Raw genomic sequence first — 21,734 nt, 5'->3', positions numbered from 1 at the left:
TCGAACTCCTGACCTTGTGATCCACCCTCCTAAGCCTCCCAAATCCTGCTGGGATTACTGGCATGAGCCACCACGCCTGGCCAGGAGCCAGCATTTCTACAGAGAACTTTTACCATAGTGTCCTATTTCATACTTATACTAGGAGAGGAGTATTAAGTATTATTATCTCCATTTCACATGTGGGATCAAACAGCTCTTAAAGTTAATGATTAAAACAACAACGAATCAGAATGGCTGGCTCTATCTGCTGTGATGAGGGAAGCATGGAGAACACCTGGTCACCAGAAGTGCTTTATCTTATGCAAATCTGAAAGGCAGACCTCCCTCCAACTGAGGGACAGATACTCTTGGCAACACAGACAGCAGATCTCATCTGCAATAGTCCATCAGAGAGCCTAGTCCGCTAACAGCTGAAAGGAAACGGCAGGGCTGGGACAGATGGATGCTGACGTCAGAATCTGAGAACAACCAGGAGGCCACAAGAAGGGCTAAGGGACCGCCTTTGTCACATGGAAACACAAACAGTACGCCTTCCTCTACAGGAAGAGGCCAACTCAGAGGGTTCTGTGCATGGAAGGATCTCATTGACTGCCGGCCAGTTTCTTCACTTCCTAACATAGTCAACTGCCAAGCACAATGCTGTCTGCAGGAGTGACATCCAGAAGATCAACATTTGCCCTTCCTGGTGCCAAGGTGGGGACAATGAATTCTTTTGCCAGTGGCTCAAGGATTTGGGTATACCTTGCAGTGTATACCCAAATGGGTGGACGGGCTGGGTGGAGGAAGGGAGAATTACTAGAGAGAGCAGCAGAAACCCATCTGGGTAACTCTCCAGGAACATCAGGCCTCCCGGTTGGGTCACTTGTGATAAGAGGTGGGAATCTGTCCAAGGACAAGCTATAGATCGCTGAGGATCCACATCCCCTCTGGACACCCCCACCCCCTGCCCATAACTTCTCTGTAACAGCAGTGAATCTGGCAAACTTGGAGGCAATAGGTATCCAGTACATAAACGAGGAGGGAGATAAACTAGGGAAAGATGGGAATAGGACTTGAAAAGATTTTTTTTTTTGCAAAACTTAGCATTCATGTGTCAACATTTTATATATGTATCCTGAATAGAGATAACGGAAATATAGCAGAATATACTTCTGATCCTAAAAATGTAGGGGGGTAAATGGTATAGATAGCAGGTGGTGGCTATTATATTTAAAAGCTTTACTGAGTAGCATGTGTATTCATTCTTTAAATGGATGTGTGAGCCAATCAGAATACGGAACACTGATCGGTCCAAGAGTGAGCAGGTGAATGACATGAGACCAAACAGAGTCCTTCCCTGAGACTTTTCAAACAAGGGCTGAGGGAGACATCCCCTTTTCCCCTTGGACCACAAGCTTTAAGAATATAAGCCTAGAGCAGCCCACAGCCAGGCCCCACTGCATAAAGAAGCTGATGGAAGAGAATGTGGCCAAAGTGCTGAGAGAAGCAGATGCAAGAGACTAAGGTCCTAAAAATGTTTTCCTTCCCAGAAGTAGTCATCAACCCAGGCCACTCCACCCCCGCCCTTCCCAGAGGTAAATTTCCTAGCTCACACCATCAATTTGCGTTTACAGGCTCACCTTATCAGTGTAAGATTAAAACTTGAGATGAAGATGTAACATAGTGTGTTGGGCTATGTTGGAGATTATGTGTATAAAATGTCATCTCTGTATCTGAGAAACGCTACAAGGAGCCAACATGAACTGATGTTACATGAAAACATGCATATTATACACCCATTAATGATAGGGTTGTGCACTCATGTGTCAGCAATGAATGGAAATTAATGGTGTTTTGCAGTCTATTCCAGGGACTTCCATGGAAATAACTGAGTTGTCTTGAGTTTTTAAGGATAATGATGACATGAATTTGCCTCTAGGAAGAGGGAGAGGGATTCCTATTGTTGGAATGTCCTATGCCACTGGTGTAGGGGTGAGTTCTGCTCCCACACCCAGCACGTCCCAGCCAGGGGAAAGCATGAACCAACTGCACTCTCAGCCCTGTTTATGTGGCATCAGCACCATCAGCTCCTGGAGAATGTTTCCAAAAGGCTATTCTGCTATGGGGAAGGCCACAGGACCCAATTCAGAGGTACTGGCTGAGACACTCCCTTTCTGACACCAGGTGAGCTTTTCCTGGTACAGTCACCTGGGAGGGCAACCCTCATGACTTCTTTCCAGGTCAAAGGACAGGATGTTTATATCATCTCCAAATCACATTCGAATCTTCCCAAATGTGCTCCTTAGACAGTCCTTAGGTGGACATGGCCTGGAAGTTTGGGAGCCCCTGCTCTTAGTCTGTGTGGGCCCACTGGGGTTTCCTTCTCCCCTTGCTATTATTCTACTTGTCCCATTAAGAAGCCCTAGCTCCAACCCTGTCCTCCAGGGTTCAGCTACTGAAGCACTCATTAAAATGACTGGTGCCCTTGTCTGTTGGCCTCACGACCCATGTCTTATTGTCATCATCGGAAAGCCTGAACATGATAGGGGCCCACTGAACATCTAGAGATAGCTCAGGGATTCTCAACCTAGGGTCCACAAACACCTGGAACTAAGATGTGCAATAAGTGTGCATGCATATTTCTAGAGACGTGGCTCTTATTCATGATATTTGCAAAAAGGTAGGGGCCCGAACTGCAGAGGTGTGAGGGATGACAGGCCACACAGAAGTTATGCTTGTCACTGGGTGAGTCAGCCTTGCCAGCTTCCAGCGGAATTAGGGCTGCTTCCCACTTTGGCCGTAAGAGTCATTTTACTCTCTCAAACTCTGAACTAGCTGGGGATTCCAAACTGGGAGAGGCTTCCAGAATGCAGTAATTCCCAACTCATACCACCTGTACTCTGTTCAAGTAATCCTGAAACCACGAGGTAAGGGGACTTGACTCCGTTCTGTCAAGGCTTTCGTGTAGAGACCATGAGGAGACAGAGTGGAGGTGACTGAATCGGGATGGATTCAACTGAACCACACAGACCCCTTCAAAATACACCCACCTGGGCTTGGTAAAAATTAGAATCCAGCTGGAGACTGGTGGTCACAGGAAACAGTCCATCAGCTTCCTTATTTCTTCTGTACAAAAAGCTCTTTTGAGAGTGTGAATGGGGGCTTTATATAGTAAGTTCTCATCCACAGGCTAATAAATATGTGAAATGGCTTCTCAGACCAGGTTCCTGCAGCCTGGACACTGAGGTCATTCAAGAAACAATTAGGTGCCATCTGGAGAGGGCTGGGACTCGAAAGGAAATGGCCTTGAAGGGCCACACAGCATGCTCTCATTCCCACAGTCTGACACATCCTTATCTTCATTCACATAAAGGACGGATGGAGCTCAGCCAGCAAATCCACACTGGGAGCACAGAAGGAGCCAAGGTTGCAGCAATTAATAAAAGCTTAAGGATCAGGAGAATGCGCACTTCCAGCCTGCTGCAAGTAAATGGATCCCTCCAACAAATTTCTCCCTCGACTGCACTTGCACATTCAAGCAGAGCACCCTGCCATGACCCCAGCCTTGGCCCCACCAAGCTTGGGGTTTTCAGAGTTTTAATGTAAAGCAATGAGAGGAGAGTTACAATTGCTTCTGGCCTAGCACTTTACAGTATATGATAAGCAACCAGATCTTTACATTATATCATGACTTGGTTATGTTACATAGAGTTAGCATTTCTAGAGGCGTCACAATCCACTCCACTGCAAGGAACAGGCCCACAATTGAGAACGCTTACTTCGAGGATTGACTCTCAATTTTTTCCTTATTTTTAAATGAAAACTTAATGTCTTTTTAATATTAATAACCAGTCTCTTTAAATGTAAATGCAACTGTTGGGCAAGCTGAGCTTAAAAGTAAACTTTGCTAGAGAAATAAATATGGACTTAGATAAACAAGAGGGGATTATTTGTGTTTTAAGTGTTTTTGCAGCTTTTAGTCTCTTAAGTAGCAAAAGACCCTCTGGTACAGTGGTGCCCAAAGTGTGGTCTACAGGCTGGTCTGCAGGCTGGGGGAGGGGGGTTTCTGGAGGTCTGAGAGGTCAAAACTTATTTTCATCATGATACAGAGACATTTTTTGCCTGTTTCACTGCTGGTGGTGCAGAAGCTATGACGGGTGAATTCCTGGTGCCTCAGCACAAAGCAAGGCAGAGGCACCAAACCCTACCAGGGCCCATCGCACTCTTGACTCCCACCGGCTCAAAGGATTGAAGAAAAAGAGCCAGTTCCACCTAGAAGTCTTTGATGAAGCAGTGAGAATTACTCACTTTATTAAATCTGGGCCCTCGAGTACATGTCTGTTTAGTATTCTGTACAATGGGACAGGACATGCACAGAAAACAATTCTGCCGCGTTTCCAAGCACAGAGTTTGTCTGAAGGAAAAGCAACTGTGCAATTGAATCGTGGGCTCAACTAGCTGCTTTTTCGTGGAACACAGTTTCTACTTCAAAGAATGTCTGACAAACTTGGTTATTCAGACTTGGGTATTTATTTGGCAGCCATTTTCTGAAAAACGAACAAAGTGAGCCTGTTACTTCAAGGAAAACAACAGACAGTGTTTGTTGCCAATGACAAAATTCCAGGTTTCAAGTGAAAACTAGAATTTTGGAAAACTTGTATTTGCCACATGAGTTTGACAGCTTTCCAATACTTTAATGATTTTTCTGATGAGATCGGTGGTCATATTAATGAATGTGAGTTTTGATATTACATAGTGAAATATGTAACATTGATAAGATCTGCATAACTTATAAACCAATATTTTTCAAATGGCCAATGCATGATGATATAAACTTATGCATGGGTAAAAGATCCATTCAAATTGCAAGAGAGATCCATTCAAATTGAATTTTAAGGAAATAAAACAAGGTCATTGACAAGATTTCAGAGTCCACACTGCAGTTAACCTCTAAGGAACTACAACTTGTTGAGTTCTAGTCTAGCATCAAAGACCAACATCTGTAATGATTTGAAGAGGCTATTAAAATACTCTTCCCTTTCTGAACTACATACTTGTGCAGGGCCACATTACTTGAGACTTCAACCAAAATAACATAAAACAACAGAGTGAACACTGAAGCAAATATAAGGATCAAGCTGTGTTCTATCAGACACTAAAGAGATCTGCAAATATGTAAAACAATGTCATTCTTACCACAAATGTACATTCACTGGTATATAATGGGTTTACTCTTATTTTTAAATGAATAAACATTACATGAAATGCTCATTAAGTAAAAATAAATAAACATTTAAAAATATTCCACTTTAATTTCTAACATGATGAGTATCAGTAGCTAGAAGTCACATAACAAAAACTTTTTAGGGTCCTCAATAATTTTTAAGAGGTCTTGAGACAAAAGACTTCAAGAACTTCTGCTCTAATATTTACTTGCTTTACATAATTTTGATTGAGCCACAAGTTTTCAGTATCTTACCTATGGAGTAGACTAAGGTATACAATTACAGGGGTGTTTTTATTTTTATAAGTAACGATCATAAAAACACTATTAGAAAAAAATTAGAAACTGAGGAAAATGTAAGAAACAACAAATAAAAAGAATCTTTCAGTTGCCAAGAAGTTTTATTTTGACCCATTATGTGACACTGAATCATTCTACTCCTAGATTTTTATCTTCTGAAAATTCTTGCACAAACACACACCAAGCCACCTCCACTGACAACAGCACCATCCTACCAGTATCAAGCGTGGCTCCTCTCTTCCCCCACCTCACGTCCAATCCATCAAGAAGGGCTGATGGCTCCTAGAACCCCCTTCTTTACCACCTCCCCTGCTCTCACAGGTCCAAACTAGCATCATCTCTCATCTGGACAATCACAGTGGCCTCCCCATTGGTCTCCCTGCTTCAGCCCCTGTCCCCTGCAGTCTAGCAGCAACACAGAAGCCAAAGTGAACCTGAGATGCCTCCCATCTCATTCCAGAAAAAATTAAAGTCCTTACTCTGACACACAATCCCTCGCACATCACCTTCTGCCGCTCTAACACCAGCTGCTTTCACCAGCTCGAGCCTCTGGTCTCCTGGTTCCTCCATGGAAGAGGCGGGCCCTGGCTTCAAAGCTTTGCCCTTCTTCTTCCCCTCAGACATCACAGTTAACTTGTATTTCCACTCAAAAGTCACCTTCCTGGTGAGGCCTTCCCTGGTCACCCTGTCTAAAATTTAATGTCCCCTTACCCCAACTTTCATAGCTCCTTTCCCTGACGCATCTTTTCTGCTAAGCACTCATCGTCAGCTAACAGGATTGACTTGATTGTCTTTCTTATTGTCTTCCCAGTCCTCCACCCCCAGAGTAAAAGCTCCATGGGGGCAGGGATATTGTTTTGTTCACTGCTGTATCCTCAGTCCCTGGAACAGTGACCAGGACAGGGAAGGGACTCAACAAATATTTACCAAATGACTATGTACTAACCACAAAACTGTTTCTAACAGAATATTAGCAAAACCCAAATGTCAGTAGGGAACTAGTGAACTATAACTGCATTTCATACAATGGAATACTGGGTACCCACTCGAAAGGAGGGAGGCCCATACGTTTAACATGGAATGATGTCCAACGAAAAAAGCAACTTGCAAAGTTATATGTAGTTAGATACATTGGCAATAAATAAATACAACTCCTCCCAAACTCATTGTTCTCTGAACAACGTGATCTTCTCAGAATCTCTTTTCTGATTCAAGAGAAGAAGGCTCCTCCCACTGCTTCTCCCAAGGCTCCTCCCACTGTTCTCTCCTGCTCCAGTCAGCCTGAGCACATGCTGTCTCCCAGGCACGCGGTCTTCTGCCTTACCCAATACCAGCATCCTTCCTGCCAAGCCTAGACATTTTTTCAGATATCAAATCACGATTCAAATACAAGTTGTTCCCAGGAAATTTCTTGGTTACCAGAGGGAACTTCAGGCCAAATGCAAACCTCCTATCTCAAAATCTACATACAGTATCATAGCATTTTAGAGCTCTTCGTTCAAGAACATTGACAATTCTAATAAAATTCCTTGACAATTTAAATCTACCTTTTCATGTATTGTAAACACAGCTCTTCTTTCTGAAGTTGAATACAATGTCCTGACACACTATTACATTTAATATTAAAAGCTTTCAGAATATTTAGAAACCGAATTGCAGCCAAATGTTGAACTGTTGTGACACTGATGACCACTAGAGGGCAGAGCTTAACAGCAAATGATTCTAAAGCGAGCCATCCAGGCCTCTCATTTTGGTGTTGAAGTTAGATTCCCTATAGTTAACAAGATCTCCCAAAGAGTAGACCGGTCTAGGCCATAGAATTTGCCAGAACTACACTTTTAAAAACAGTGTATATCTCTGCCCAAATATGTGAGTTTTTAAGGTGACAACAGCAACCCCACAGTTTTGATCGTGTACCAGGGGGGCAAGAGAAGGTAGACTGAGGTTAGGTGTGGGAACCTCCTTGCTGTTTTGAAATAAAAACACTGAAGGATTTCTGGAAAAATTTTAGAGACATCAGCATTACCTGCTTTGGGAAACATAAAAGTTTTTAGAACAACCTCATTCCCCCTTCCCTAAATTTAAGTGTCCAGTGTCTGTACATTTTAAAATAACTGAAGAGTATAACTGGATTGTTTGTAACTCAGTAAATGGTGATGGATGCCCCATTTACCCTGATGTGATTATTACACATTGTATGCCTGTATCAAAATATCTCATATACACCTACTCTATACTCACAAAAATTAAAAATTAAAATAAATGCCTTTGTGCATCTGGTGTGTGTGCTCAGTCACTAAACAAAAGAAGGGTCTTGGTCCTCAGGACTCCCATGCTAGTGAGAAGTCTTATTTTTAAAGGTAAACAAACAAGGCTGGGCGCAGTGGCTCAAACCTGTAATCTCAGCACTTTGGGAGGCCAAGGCAGGCGAATCACTTGAGCTCACAAGTTTGAGACCAGCCTGGCCAACGAGAAAAAAAGAAAAAAAAAAAACCAGCCAGGTGTGGTGGTGCATGCCTGTAGGCCCAGCTACTCATGAGGCTGAAGTGGGAGGATGGTTTGAGACTGGGAGGCAGAGATTACAGTGAGCTAAGACTGTGCCACTGCACTCCAGCCTGGGTGACAAAGCCAGACCTTGTTTCAAAAAAATAAATAAAATAAATAAAATTTGGGACAAATGAGGATAATATACAGAGTAATGAGATAGTGATTTGGGGGCTGCTTTTAGTAGGGATGTCAGGGAAGGCTGTTCTGAGGCAGTGAAATGTGAGTCAAATGAACCAGCCACATAGGGAGTGGAGCCACAGTCACTAAGCTGGTATTTGCTGAGTGCTAACTACATGTGGGGCACTGTGCTAAGAACTAAGAACTTCACATGTATTCACTGTTTAATCCCCCGAAATTCCCATTTACTGCTAAGGAAACTGAGCTCCAGAGAACTTCAGTAACTTGCCCAAGGTCATATAACCAAGAAATGGCTAAAACAGGGCTCTGGATTTGTATTTGTTTCCCAGGACTGCCATGACCAATTACCACAAACTTGGCGACTTTAAAATAGAAATGTTTTTATTGTCTCACAGCTCTGGAGGCTAGAAATCCTATATAAAGTATCCGGAGGGCCACGATGGCTCTGAAGGCTGCAAGGAGGAGCCTGCCTTGCCTCTCCCTCACCTCTGGTGGTTGCCGACACTCCTTGGCTTGCAGACTCATCCCCCAGTCTCTGTCCTCACATGGCCTTCTCCCTCTATGCCTGTGTCTGGGCCAAATCTCCTTCTTCTTACAAGGATACCAGTCACTGGATTAGAGCCCATCCTTGTCCAATATGACCTCATCTTAATTTGATTATATCTGCAATGACCCTATTTCCCAATAAGGTCACCATTCACAGGTTCTGGGGGTTAGGACTTCAACATACCGCTTTTGGGGGACATAATTCAACCCACAGCAGTGTCCTAGCACTCACTTCAAACCACTCAGCTATTCTGCCTCAGAACCTTCCAGGTCAATGGGAAGGCAAAGCCCCAGGGACACTAGGGAAAGCCAGGGTGGCAGAGGACAGTGACTATTGGGGTGGCAGGAGATGAGGTTAGAGGTCAACAGGCCACACCAGATTCTAAGTCCAATATGGAGCTGAGTCCCATCAGAAGCCACAGTTTCAATTCTTGCCTGCCTGTTAGTTTTTGAGTCTCTCAGCCATTCCTACCTACAGTTTGGGATCTCAGAAGAATCCTTCTTTGAGCTAGGGAGGATGGTGCCTCAGCTACAAGGCTGACGCCTGCAGCACAGAATACAAATCCACACAGAATGTAAATCTGGTCTTATTCCTCTCACTGGCCAGACCATGTTCCTTTCAGCACCTCCAGAGGGCAGATCCAGTGTTTGACCTTATCTCAAACCATCAAGTTCAGGAGGCCCAGTGAGAAGTCACTTCTCTCTGACTTGCGGCACAAGAAAATCCATCTCAGGCTGCATGGACAAAGCAGTGTCTGGGCTGAGGAGTTATCCAGGCAACCCTCAGGCAGCAGCAGTCAGGGTTCAAGTACCCATGCTGCCCCACACACCTGTTCATCCATCTGGGCTAAAGATGCCAGAACCGACCAGGGCAGCAGAGAGATGCTGCTCACAGCTGACAGGCACACCTCACAAGATGCAGAAATGTGTCCAAATCCTGCATAGTGTGACAAAAGCACTATCCTTGTGATTGTGCAAGATCACAAAACTTGCCCAAGGACTCACTTTTGTTGAAAGCCTGTGAGGCATTATTGGGAAGGCAAAACAGAAACAGTAAAAGTGCAAAGAGTCTATAGCAAGGGTCAGAAAACTCTTTCTGTAAAAGGTTCTGTTAGGCTTTTGGGGCCATACTGTCACAACTACAGAGGCCCTGACTTAACAATGCTCCCACTGATTTTCAGCTTTACGATGGTGTTAAAGTGATACATATTCAGTGTGCTTCAGATTTTGAAATGTGACCTTTTCCAGGCTAGCAACATGTACCATGATACTCTTGGGTGATGCTGGGGTAAACTATAATATTCAGTGGGTTAAGCTATAATATTCGCTAGATTAGGTGTATTAAATGCATTTTCAACTTAGGATATTTTCAGTTGATGATGGGTTTATTGCAATGTAGCCCTATCGTAAGTGGAGGAGAATCTGTACTCAATCCCACCATTATAGGAAAAGCAGCCACAGACAATACACAATGAATGGGCATTGCTGTGTTCCAATAAAACTATTGATGCACATCAAAACTGGAACTTTATACAATTTTGCTACTCTTCTTTTGATTTTTAAAAAGCCATTTTAGCACTTCGGGAGGCCGAGGTGATGGATCACCTGAGGTCAGGAGTTCAAGACCAGCCCGACCAACATGATGAAACCCTGTCTCTAATAAAAATATAAAAAATTAGCTAGGCGTGGTGGTGGGTGCCTGTAATCCCAGCTACTTGGGAGGCTGAGGCAGGACAATTGCTTGAACCCAGGAGGCAGGGGTTGCAGTGAGCCGAGATTGCACGGTTGCACTCCAGACTGGGCAATAAGAGCGAAACTCCAACTCAAAAAAAAAAAAAAAAAAGTCATATTAAAATATAAAATCCACTTTTAGCTTAGTGGTCATACCAAAATAGGTGGTGGGTTAGATTCGGTCTTAGGCTATAGTTTGCTGACCCCTTGGTCTAAAGATATCCACAAATGCTCAAAGATTAACGTCACTGTGGTAACAAGGTTTCCAAATGGACATCCCCTTTCCTCCCTATTTACTGGCTTCTGGCATAATGCTAGGCATTGGTGTGGTCCCGGGAACTGCCCCCAGCTTCTCTCTCTCACCTGCACCATTTACATCCTGTTAGAATCTCTCAGCTTCCCTAATAACTGGGTCTTAATTCTATCTCTAAAAGGCCTTCAGCATGTGGCCTAACTTTCATTCCCACTGTGACTATCTCAGGTTAGACTCCTGGTAACACTTTCCTGCCACCTGGTCTGACCTGACTGAACAATTACAAACACATGGTATATACTAAAAAATACCTGTTGAAAGAGCCACTGCAGTCAAAAATCTTCAAGCTTGGCACTTTCTCCATTTCATCAAGGGTCAGGCCTCCCTGGTGTGGCCCATCTCAAAATGGAAAATTTCTCCTACTGAGGTGGTAACACTTAAGGACTGAAATATAAGGCTTTAACTTGCCTTTTTTTGTTTGTTTTGATACAGAGTCTTGCTCTGTCACCCAGGCAGGAGTGCAGTGGCGCAATCTTTGCTCACTGCAACCTCTACCTCTCAGGTTCAAGCAATTCTCCTGCCTCAGCCTCCTGAGTAGCTGGGATTATGGGCACACGCCACCATGCCCGGCTAATTTTTGTATTTTTTTTAGTAGTCGGGGGCTTCACCATGTTGGCCAAGCTGGTTTCAAACTTCTGACCTTGTGATCCGCCTGCCTCGGCCTCCCAAAGTGCTGGGATTACAGGCATGAGCCACCATACCTGGCCTAGCTTGCTTTTTAAGCTCAGGCTTATTGGGTATAATTTGCATTCAGCAAAAGTCACCCTTTTTAGTACAATTCCATGAGCACTGACAAACAACCCAGTTGGGTAACTATCACTACAATCACCATATTTCTATTTCTATCGTCCCCAAAAGCTCCCTGGTGCACTTCATCTCTTCTCCAACCTCTTTTCAACCATTTATTTGTTTTCTGTCACTATAAGTTTTGCCTTTTCCAGAATATCATACAAATGTAACTATAGAGTATGTAGCCTTTGAGATTGTCTACTTTCACTCAACGTAATGTATTCAGGATTCATGCATGATATGGTTTGGCTGTGTCCCCACCCAAATCTCATCTCGAATTCCCACATGTTGTGGGAGGGACCTGGTGGGAGGTAATTGAATCATGGGGGCAGGTCTTTCCCATGCTGTTCTCATGACAGTGAATAAGTCTCATGGGATCTGATGTTTAAAATGGGGAGTTTCGGCTGGGCGCGATGGCTCATGCCTATAATCCTAGCACTTTGGGATGTCGAGGTGGGCGGATCATTTGAGGTCAGGAGTGCGAGACCAGGCTGGCCAACACGGCAAAACCCCACCTCTACTAAAAACACAAAAAAATTAGCTGGGCATGGTGGCCCATGCCTGTAATCCCAGTTACTTGGGAAGTTGAGGGAGGAAAATTGCTTGAACCCAGGAAGTGGAGGTTGCAATGAGCCAAGATCATGCCACTGCACTCCAGCCAGGGCAACATAGTGAGACTCTGTTTCTTAAAAAAATAAGTAAATAAAAGTCCATTCCTCTTTATGGTTAAATAATATGCCACTGTATGAGTATACTACTTTTTTCCAGTTGAAGGACTTTGGGGTTGTCTCCAGTTGTTTTTGTCAATTATGAATAATATCACTATAAACATGGATATAGACTTTTATACGGACATGTGTTTTCATAAGGTTTTACTTTTTATAAATGGCCACATTTTCACAGACCCGAAGGATAAGATTCCACTGAATGAGGGAGACTGTCGTCCATACCTAGGATGTGGGAACATCCTACCTCAGCATTTTTCGTAACTATAGTAACACCAAACCTCCCAAGAATATTTGCAGAGAATGTTTTTGGGGTGGAGTGGAAGAAGTTGGATGGGAGCTCCCTTTCGTCCCTCTGCATGTGGGCCCTAGAGCGGGCCAGGGCTGTTTTACATTCACTGCTGGCGGCGTTTGATCTCTGGTCCCACAGGGGCCAGCGCTGGCTCTGCCAATGTGCACACTCAGGCAAAAACCTGCAGAGCCAGCCAATCAGCCCATTATTTGGTTCATATAACTTGTTAAAATCTCACGGAATGTACAGCGTGCCATTGTTTTTGTAAGTCCCTTTCATACTTTGCGAGCTGGCTAATTCAGAGCAGACTGGCCTGCTTTCCTGCTGGAAGAAAAGGCTTCCCTCAAAGACAGCTATTTAACTGTGACCATGGCTGCAGCCATCTTGAGCACAAAAAGGGAGTTGAAGTCACGTCACCCCTTCTCCACTGAGGTCTCTGGCAGCCAGGGCACTTATTCTTGGTGCTGGAATTTGCATAATTACTCCTTTTTAAATATGCTGGGTGACCTAATGTATCCCCAGTTGGCTGCAGGAAATGGCCTTGCTGAGATCTAAGCCTTGGATGGCCTGTAACATCTATAGACCTAGAAGACCCTTTGGGAAGGAGAATTTTCAGAGCATTGACCCCACAAAGGACAGCTTCCTGAGTTTCTCTGGGGTCATCTGTACTGTGAAGGGAGAAGCTGCAGGGCGCTGTCCCCACTGAGAATAACAGCTGCAGCCTTGTCCTTTCTTCTCCTAGCCTGCGCATCAAGCTCAGAGACTGCGGGTCATTCTATTACAGCTCACAGTGGGTCTAACAAGAACCCACCAAGGCTGACTACAAAAGAAAGAGGACATGCGTTCACTAGGAATCTAGCCAGGAACAAAAGGCTGCATTCCGTCCGGACACTTCCTCACTGCAGTCGCCTGGAGAGCAGGCCTTTGTCCATAGGCGGGCAAGCGTGCTGTTTACAGCCTGGCTACAAAAAACCACTTGCCTACTCACCGCTAATTTGAAAAAAACAGGCATTCCAATATTTTTTTCCACTTCACCATATTTTCTAATGTATCTTTTTTGATGACAATTTATTTAAAAATGGAAAATGTATAATAAACACTTCTTCTAAAAGAAAAATCACCCAGCCCTGCCCTAGCCAATCACTTCCTCCCTTAAAAAACTACAACTTAAATCACCCCCAGAAAAAGAACTCTTTACTAAAATAACTGTAGGGCTGGTTGTGAAGAGGCCAAAAAGAATTAGTCTTGGCCCAGCATGGTGGCTCGTATCTGTAATCCCAGCACTTTGGGAGGCTGAGACAGGAGTATCACTTGAGGCCAACAGTTCCAGACAAGCCTGGGCAACATAGTGAGACCCTGTTTCTATAAAAAATAAGAAAAAAATAGTCAGGCATGGTGGTGGTCATCTGTGGTCCCAGTTACTTGAGGGGGCTGAGGTGGGAGGATTGCTTGAGCCAAGTAGTTCAAGGCTTCGGTGAGCTATGATCAAGCCACTGCACTCCAGCCTGGATAACAGAGTAAGCCCCTGTCTCAAAAAACAAAATAAACAAAACAGCACTAGTCTTGAGCCTAAAAGGAATATAGGTACAAAGGGGAAGGAGAAAATGTAAATTTTTTTTTTTTTTTTTTGAGACGGAGTCTTGCTGTGTTGCCCAGGCTGGAGTGCAATGGCCCAATCTTGGCTCACTGCAACCTCCACCTCCCAGGTTCAAGCAATTCTCCTGCCTCAGCCTCCTGAGTAGCTGGGATTACAGGCACCTGCCACCACGCCCAGCTAATTTTTGTATTTTTAGTAGAGTTGGGGTTTCACCATGCTGGTCAGGCTGGTCTCGAACTTCTGACCTCAGGTTTTCCACCCACCTCGGCTTCCCAAAGTGCTGGGATTACAGGCGTGAGCTACCGCACCTAGAGGAGATAACATACATTTATATTTAGTGCAGGTTGTGGAGGCAACTTCTGAAGCTTAAAGATGCAGTTCCAGGGGAAAATAAAAGGAAGAGAATGATAAAGAGTGGAAGTGAGCCTAGGCTTCATAGCTTTAAAGAGGGTTACAGAAGTGAACCAAAATGGATCACAGAGTAATGTAGGAGTGCTGGGGTAACTTCCACTCTTCTGGGAACACCGTGGTGGCAGTTATGATCCGTCATGGCCTTGGTCTTCATATCCAAGATACAACATGAAATGGTCTCCTGTTCCAATCAATATGGCAATCTTAGGATCAACAGGGATATCACACAATTAAGAACTCCTTACCACTGGCTACAAGATTTTCCTCTCCAGCCTATTCTAGGCATGGAGAATCCTAAAAACTTAAGCTAGAAGGAACATTAGCCCACCCCAAGGTTTCTATTGTGGGGACAATGGAACCCACAGAGAGCAGGTGGCAAATCCAGGGTCATATTACTAATTAGAACAAGAGAGTGGGCTGGGTGTGGTGGCTCACGCCTGTAATCCTAGCATTTTGGGAGGCCGAGGCGGGGGGTGGATCACAAGGTCAGGAGATGGAGACCATCCTGGTTAACACCGTGAAACTCCATCTCTACTAAAAATACAAAAAATTAGCCAGGTGTGGTGGCAGGCGCCTGTAGTCCCAGTTACTTGGGAGGCTGAGGCAGCAGAAGCGCTTGAACCAGAGAGGCGGAGGTTGCAGTGACCCAAGGTTGCGCCACTATACTCCAGTCTGGGCGACAGAGCAAGACTCTGTCTCAAAACAAAACAAAACAAAAAGAACCAGAGTGTGGACCCAGCTCCCTCGCTGGGGTGGGGGGGTCTCAGGGGATGTGAATCTCTGTTGGAAAACTATCTGGGAAGGGGAACACACGGAGCTGTTATCACTTATTAACATTTCAGCACTACTATTTTATCAAATTTTCTAAGCAATGAGGTAAAAATCTGGCCAAATGCAATGGGAGAGTGAGTAGATTCAGCAGTACAGAGATAAAATTCTACTTCATAATTTTGCCTAGGGTTATTGGCTCTAAAAGATATTTCCTCCTATTAAAAAAAAAATGTTTGGTTTTATCTAGGGTAAGGTATGCTAGGTACGCAGAGGAAAATTCCAGAGCTGTATGCCAGGAACCGAAGTCACTAACTACGTGGTAAACAGCAGGAGGAAGGTGGAGCCACTCTGGAGGGTTTGGCTTTCCAATCTGGAAAAAATCTTTCCTTTCAATCTTGTGAAATAGAATCAATTATGTTTGACCACAGAAAAGGACCTCATGATTAGACAAAAGTTAAAACCAAACTCTCAAGATGATCATGTTCTGAGCTACTGTGGGGGGGAAAATATTGTGAGGCGAGAAGGCTAGGAAAAACGGGGAAAAAAAAGAAAAGAAAAGAAAAATTCTCTCCTTTAAGTGCCGGAATTAAAGAGACAGAAACAGTGAGGAATGAGATCCCCAAATCCCTGGGCTACTTTGGATCTGCAATTTATTTTCCTCTCACATCCAAATATCAAATTGAGCCTTTGGGGTCTTGGTGCTGTCAGAAGTCCCAGCAGGAGGCCAGCCTGCTGGACAAGGTAAAAGAGCTGCCAAGCAGCCCTGGGGCTTCCCAGCCATGCATATTTTCCTCCATTCCACTTGGGATGAACGACCGGTAGCTAAGCAACCGAGAAACTGGTCCCCTTTCACCCGGCATGAACGTACTGCAACACAAACGGTGCGCGGTGCTAGAAGGACACACATACAAACTGCCAGGGCTGAACACTGGATTCTTTTTCCACCCAGCTCTCTCCTGCCATGACACTGCAGTCCTGTCGCCCCACCAGCTACGAGAGTCAGCCTCAGTACCTTGTCTCTCCCAGACCCGAAGAGGCAGGAGGCAGGAGGCAGTCCCAGACCTCTCTCTTCTATCTGGGCACTGAAAAAACCAAGGGAAGATGGCTGGAAAGTCTCTGATGGGGAGGGGAGAAGCATTTTTTAATTTTTATTATTATTATTATTTTTGAGACGGAGTCTCACTCTTGTCGCCTGGGCTGGAATGCAATGGTGCAATCTCAGCTCACTGCAATCTCCGCCTCCCGGGTTCAAGTGATTCTCCTGCCTCAGCCTCCTGCGTAGCTAGGATTACAGATGCCTGCCACCACACCCGACTAATTTTTGTATTTTTAGTAGAGACGGGGTTTCACCATGTTGGCCAGGCTGGTCTCGAACTCCTGACCTCGGGTGATCCACCCGCCTTGGCCTCCCAAAGTGCTGGGATTACAGGTGTGAGCCACAGGGCCCGGCAAGGAAGCAGCATTTAAAGACACAGGGAGGGAGGGAGACCTGGGGCTGGAGCTCCTGCCAGCATTTGGACTGCTATCTGTTGGCCACAACTGGGTGCTTCCCCTGCCTGGATGAGACTCAGGATAGGATAAGACTCTCCCCATTCTGGGGTCAAAATGGATCCTAAAGTTTGGCTTCGTGATGCTTGTTTTTTCGACCAATGAATCTGAACCCACTGGAAGGGGTCTTTATGAGACAACATAATTCACATAGAACTACTTTTCTCTAAGCTCAAGAGGCAGTAAGTGCACAAGGGGATTGTAGACAAGAAGTTAAGGGGGTCAAACTGCACCTCAGTTTATCTGCAACTCTCTCACCTCCCTTGATTTATCTCCAGCCATGAGGCACCAGCTGGCATCAACTTATGAGGCCTTCCTGGCACTAGTCAGCCTGGCTCCACAGGGCAACTAAGTGTGAGAAGTCCTACAACAGACCCAAGCCAAGAAGATGGGTCCCTGGGTCCTCTTGGACCTTTACGTCAGAGACCGCTATGGACGTGCTTTCAGAGCCTTAGTGTCCATAGAGGCAAATGAAAATACCCCACATTGGCCCAACATATTCCCAAACCATCCCTCTAAACCAAGGGTGAAGTGAAAAAGAAAAAAAAGTGATACATTTAGGAAGGATACAGACACATCATTTATAAGGCTCTGATTAGATTCAGATCAAGTTAGGAGGAAAGGGTACCTTTCGGAATACCTCAACACGTTCTTGAAAAGGAGAACCCTCTGAATCTCAAAGAGCAGTTCCATCACATCTCACTGCCAGGAGAAGGCAAAGAGAGCCCAGATAAACAGAAGCCACTGACAACTCCAAAATCTCTTCTTTGTCAATACCACTCAACTCACAATGATTGATACTCATAAATGAGATGCAATAGCTTGGATAACACCTAAACAGGCCATTCCAAAATCCTCTATATTTAGCTTGAGAATGCACCACCAAATTATCTTAAAAGGGGTTTGGACTTTTGTAAAAGAAAAGACTGAGGCATTGGAGTAAGAAGAAGGCGGAATACTTGCTGAGCACAGCCAGACTGGCCCATGGTAGGAGACAGCCAATTTCTGAAACATGGCATGGAGTGATTTTTAAAGGGCTGTTGTCACACACTGCAGAATTCTAGAGTGCATTTTTTGTTAAGTCAAATCACAGTCTACGCAAATAGCATCCTCTAATACTTTGCGATGCATAACCTGCACAAAACATGTGATGCATCTGGGAGGGACACAGATACACTATTTATAAAGCTCTGGCCAGATTCTGGTGTGGTAGCCCTGCAGGTTTAGGATTACACATTTTCTCCCATAAAAACACAGCTCAGTTGTCATTCAGGGATAAGAAACGGGAAAAAAGAATATCCACCTCTATTCCAACAAACTTCACTACGACTGCCCCAAGGGGTCAAGTGGTTCTACTGGAGCTTCCTCCTCTTCCGTCCATCCTCCGGTCTTTTAAAGAGGGAGGATATGGCAAGACTCTGGGGAAGGCATGGGTACACACAAAAGAGATAGGCCTACATACTCTGAAACTAGGATGCTGCCCTTGGGATAGTGAAGGTGGAATGAGGCTCCTGATTCTAAACTCTAACTCTTGCCACGATTTCTCCCAAAAAATAACTATGTTGTCATAAATCCAAGAAACCAAATGTGAGAATCAGACTTCTTTCTTCTGTAGGAGGTGCCAGAATACAGTTTCAAAAACAAAAGAAAATAAAGCAAACAGCAACACTGGAAAATGACGAGGCAGAGGGAAGAAGTGAAAAGCATCTTTTCTTCCTGCTCAGAAGAAATACATTATTTAGAAGGGTTGAATATTTAGAAGCATCGACTGCCAGTCCCGCTGGAAAGTAACTAAGTACCTAATATTACTACTTGACCCCAGATTAGCCCTGAACAAGAGGGTGGCTCTTGGAATGGAAAAGATGGCTCACAAAATCTCAGGGAGGCTTCGGTCCTCCACTGAAGGTAAACACGGGTCCACAATTCCTCATCTACATTCCCAAATCCAAAAAACTCTGAACACAAACATTAAAAAAAACCTCACTTGGCAGCAAACTCATTTGGTGACACAATGTAACCTGAACTACGTAAAATAATTTGTTATCTATTTATCCCTCTTAGTGTGGATACTCTTACATGTCACTGTGAAAATAATGAGTGTGATTATGGAGTGCTGACCCCAAACCTCTCTGGGGGTATTACTATACATACCATATTACCTTTCCAGAAAAAAAAAAAACTCTGAATTTTAAAACATATCTGGGTCTAAGGCCAGATAAGGGTACCTGTAATAGGATGACGTGAGACCCCTACAAAATTTACCAAAGGCCTAAGGGAGTCAAATTTCCTCCCCGTTGTTTTGGCGAGTCTAACCAGCTTTTTACACAAACCAGGCTGCAACATTACTTAGCAACTTTGTGATCCAAATGGAAAATCTACTACCCAGGGTCATGGCTACATGTTTAATCCTGATTTCCTACCTTCACATATTCCAGAGTTGGGTCCAGAAGATGTGGATCCCTGAAAAGAGAAAATACAAATATAAGAATGGCTGGGAACGATGCATTCTTACATTGAGTATAATATGTCCACCATTATTTCACCCTATTCATTAGGTTACTAAGCTGGGCCCCATCTCCCAGACAGTATTCACGACAGGATGTGTGTGGTGGGGTGGGAGATACCACCGTGACCTCAGTCTAGAAGCTCCCACATGCCTCCCTGTGAAATTCAGGCCCAGAATGTTCGAGTATTTATATGTGGTAATTCTAGATTTACTTGAGCATAGAAAGCGAAAGTCTGAAGCAAAGGGCTCAGGGGATAGCAGAGGTGGGAGGTAGGCAGGCCTGGGTATGCGAACGTACGGCACTTTTGGTCACTGGTGGTGTCTGGGTTAATCCCCAAAACGTCCCCACCAGTGACTGTGTCGTGCCCACATTGACAGTAAGAAAAGAGAGGCTTAGGCGGGTGGAGGGGCTGCCCCAGGTTGCCCAATGCCTGGGTGATGGAGGGAACGGAGCCTTCTCTTCTCATTGCTGGCTGTTACCCACCCGCTCCTGGTGAAAACCTCAGCAATTCATCCTACTGTTCTGTGTGCCCAGTGTTTTTATTCCCCCATATAGGCCAGGTGCAGTGGCTCATGCCTGTAATCCCAGCACTTTGGGAGGCCAAGGCGGGCTGATCAAGGCAGGTGGGGAGCTCGAGACCAGCCTGACCAGCATGGAGAAATCCCATCTGTACTAAAAATACAAAATTAGCCAGGTGTGGTGACGCATGCCTGTAATCCCAGCTACTAGGGAGGCTGAGGCAGGAGAATCGTTTGAACCCAGGAGGCAGAGGTTGCGGTGAGCCAAGATCACACCATTGCACTCCAGCCTGGCCAACAAGAGCGAAACTCCGTCTCAAAAAAAAAAGAAAAAAAAAAGAGGCCAGGGGTGGTGGCTCATGCTTGTAATCCCAGCCTTTTGGGGGGCCAAGGCGGGTGGATCACTTGAGGTCAGGAGTTGGACACAAGCATGACCAACATGGTGAAACCCTGTCTCTACTAAAAATACAAAAAAAAAAAAAAAATAGCCGGGCGTGGTGGTGGGCGCCTGCCTATAGGCCCAGCTACTTGGGAGGCTGAGACAGGAGAAATGCTTGAACTCAGGAGGCGGAGGTTGCAGTGAGCCGAGATCACGCCACTGCACTCCAGCCTGGGAGACAGAGCAAGACTCTGTCTCAAAAAAAAAAAAAAAAAAAAGAAAAAAAAGAAAGAAAGAAAGAAAGAAAAGAAAAAGAAAAAGAAAAAGAGAAATTTTTAAAAAGTCAAATATACAGAGAGAGAATAAAACAGTGGTTATGGTGATGGGGGCAGAAGGGAGAGGAAATGGGGAGATGTAGGTCAAAGGATAAAAAGCAGCAGATATGTAGGCTGAACAAGCCTAGAGCTCTAATGGGCAACATGAGGACTATAGGTAATACAACTGTACTGTACATGGGTTTCATGCTGAGTAGATTTCAATTGATCCTGCCACAAAAACAAGAGTGGATAACTATGTGAGATGATGGATCTATTAATTTGCTTCAACGATAGTCACCTTTTAAATATTACATGTATTCCATAGCATCATGTTGTATATCTTGGATACATACTGAGAACTAAGCTCTGATTTTATCTTGCCCGAATTCCTATCTAAGGGGTCTGGAGAGTCATGCCCTACAAACCATAAATTCTCATCAGATGGGTTTTATTTAACCCTACATTTCATGACTTACTTTCCAATCTGACTCTGGCATAACATGTGACAAAGAAGAAAGTCAAAATATTTTACTGTAAAACATGTTTCTTTGCTATGTCTTGAAATGGCACTGCAAAGCTGTCCTTTGTGGGGGAAAATTTTTATCTGTAAAGAATCTCCATTAACATAGCTAGATCTTTTTCTTCCAGGACCTCCCAATCCTAAAGAGATTAACGAATAGGAAACATTTGTCATCTGTTGTCTCTAAGGACAGCCACTGTAAGACTTCAAAGGAACCTTGGTCCCCACAATCTTTTATCTTAACCTGAACATTTCCTTTCTATCAATCCCCCGTCTTTAGACAAACTCAACCAATTGTCAACCAGAAAATGTTTAAATTCACCTACAGCCTGGAAGCCCCTGCTTTGAGTTGTCCCACCTTTCTGGACCAAACCAATGTATTTCTTAAATGTATTTGATTGATGGATGGCTCATGCCTCCCTAAAATGTATAAAATCAAGCTGTACCCCAACCACCAGGGGCACATTCTTTCAAGATCTCCTGAGGGCTATGTCACAGGCCATGGTCACTCATATTTGGCTCAGGATAAATCTCTTTAAATATTTTACAGTTTGACTCTTTTCATTGACAATAATTTGACGC

General features: G+C 44.4%; 1 protein-coding gene and 1 long non-coding RNA gene across 2 annotated transcripts in view; one reads left to right on the top strand and one right to left on the bottom strand.

Moving 5' to 3' along the window:
* The window catches only part of BCAR3 (BCAR3 adaptor protein, NSP family member), a 120,173-nt gene that overhangs the window by 60,256 nt on the left and 38,183 nt on the right, over window positions 1-21,734 (bottom strand). The window contains 1 exon segment of the mRNA XM_033196637.1: window positions 19,332-19,371. Coding sequence (XP_033052528.1) covers window positions 19,332-19,371 — 40 coding nt within the window.
* On the top strand, window positions 401-4,205 carry LOC117074800. Its single transcript, XR_004433713.1, has 4 exons — window positions 401-693; window positions 1,919-2,130; window positions 2,815-2,906; window positions 3,353-4,205. It is a non-coding gene; the product is annotated as an uncharacterized LOC117074800 (long non-coding RNA).

This window comes from Trachypithecus francoisi, unplaced genomic scaffold, assembly GCF_009764315.1.
Source record: "Trachypithecus francoisi isolate TF-2019V2 unplaced genomic scaffold, Tfra_2.0 Lachesis_group5, whole genome shotgun sequence".
In the NCBI taxonomy this organism is placed as follows: domain Eukaryota; kingdom Metazoa; phylum Chordata; class Mammalia; order Primates; family Cercopithecidae; genus Trachypithecus; species Trachypithecus francoisi.
The sequence above is the reverse complement of the archived record's forward strand: the minus strand, read 5'-3'. Positions and strand labels throughout refer to the sequence as shown.